This window comes from Entamoeba histolytica, genomic scaffold (genome assembly GCF_000208925.1).
Source record: "Entamoeba histolytica HM-1:IMSS scf_1104750518777 genomic scaffold, whole genome shotgun sequence".
In the NCBI taxonomy this organism is placed as follows: domain Eukaryota; phylum Evosea; order Mastigamoebida; family Endamoebidae; genus Entamoeba; species Entamoeba histolytica.
Window position 1 is genome coordinate 42217 of NW_001914929.1, and position 1428 is coordinate 43644.

The 1428-nt window shown below is 31.9% G+C and overlaps 1 protein-coding gene across 1 annotated transcript; it reads left to right on the forward strand.

Moving 5' to 3' along the window:
* Positions 1-27: 27 nt before the first annotated feature.
* On the forward strand, positions 28-1404 carry EHI_164430 (actinin-like protein, putative; the record flags this gene model as incomplete). Its single annotated transcript, XM_643283.2, has 1 exon — positions 28-1404. One exon carries the CDS (start codon positions 28-30, stop codon positions 1402-1404), a length of 1377 nt encoding a protein of 458 aa, XP_648375.2.
* Positions 1405-1428: the final 24 nt, after the last annotated feature.

Sequence of the window (1428 nt, forward strand, 5' to 3'; positions counted from 1 at the left end):
GACAATGTAGGAAAAGCAGTGAACTTTATGAAGGAAGAGAAACTTAACACATCAGTATCAGCTGAAAATATTGTTGATGGGAATAGAACTTATATTCTTGGTATGGTATGGACTATGATTCTTAAATATAAAATTAATGCCAACCAACAAAAGAATGTTAATGCAAAAGAAGAAGTAGTAGAAAATAATGCACTTTTGGATTGGGTCAATTCTTTTGGTCTGAATGTATCTAATTTCTCAAGTGACTGGAAAGATGGGGTTGCTCTTGTTAAATTAACAGAAGCAGTTTCTGCTGGTCAAATTAAGTTTGAACAATTTAGTGGATTAGACAATACTCAGATGGTTATTGACTGCCAAAAACTTGCATACGAACAATTCAAAATTCCAATTTTGATGGATGTAAAAGATTTGGTATGTGAACGTCCAGATCCTAAGTCTATTATGACGTATGTTTCAGTTTATAAAGAAAGGTATGAACAGTTACTTGTTGAAAAAGAACAAAAAGAAGAGCAAGAGAGAATAGCTAGAGAAGAGCAAGAGAGAAAACAAAAAGAAGAGCAAGAAAGGTTGGCTAGAGAAGAACAAGAAAGGTTGGCTAGAGAAGAACAAGAAAGGTTGGCTAGAGAAGAACAAGAAAGGTTGGCTAGAGAAGAGCAAGAGAGAAAACAAAAAGAAGAGCAAGAAAGGTTGGCTAGAGAAGAACAAGAAAGAAAACAAAGAGAAGAGCAAGAAAGATTAAACCAACAACAACCAACTAGTCAACAATTAACATTTTTCTCAGTTCAAGCAGCAGCAGATGCCTGGATCTTACAAAATATACAAGCTGCCTATGCACAAGACCCAACGATTCAATTCCAATGGTGGTATCCATTAGTTCAAAACCTTAGTGCAAATGACTTTAGAGAACTTCAAGATTGGTTTAAAAAAATAGATAAAGATAAATCTGGAACGTTAGAATTAGATGAATTATTAAAGGCTAAATGGCCTAAAGATATGAAAATGAATAATGAGACTATCAAAAGATTAATGTTAATATTTGATGCTGACAATAATGGATCGATTGGATTTTATGAATTTATTGCTCTTTACAATTGGGTAAAATTATGTGTTGCAACATTTAAACATTTTGATGTTGATCAAAGTGGTTCATTAGATATTACAGAACTTCAAGTAGCACTTCCTCAATTAGGATTCAATTTAAATAAACAAAGTTGTGATGCATTAATTAGAGCAAACAAAAATTTAATAGGGAAAAAGAAATTAAACCAAGTTCAATTTATTTGTGCTACTTCTTATCTTGCACAATGTCGAACAATTTACCAATTAACTTTTGACACTCATAGGGATCAATTAGATCCAGTAGAATTTGATAAGTTTATCAACTTAGTTCTTGGACTTATTTGATCAAGTTAATTTAATCATTCATAT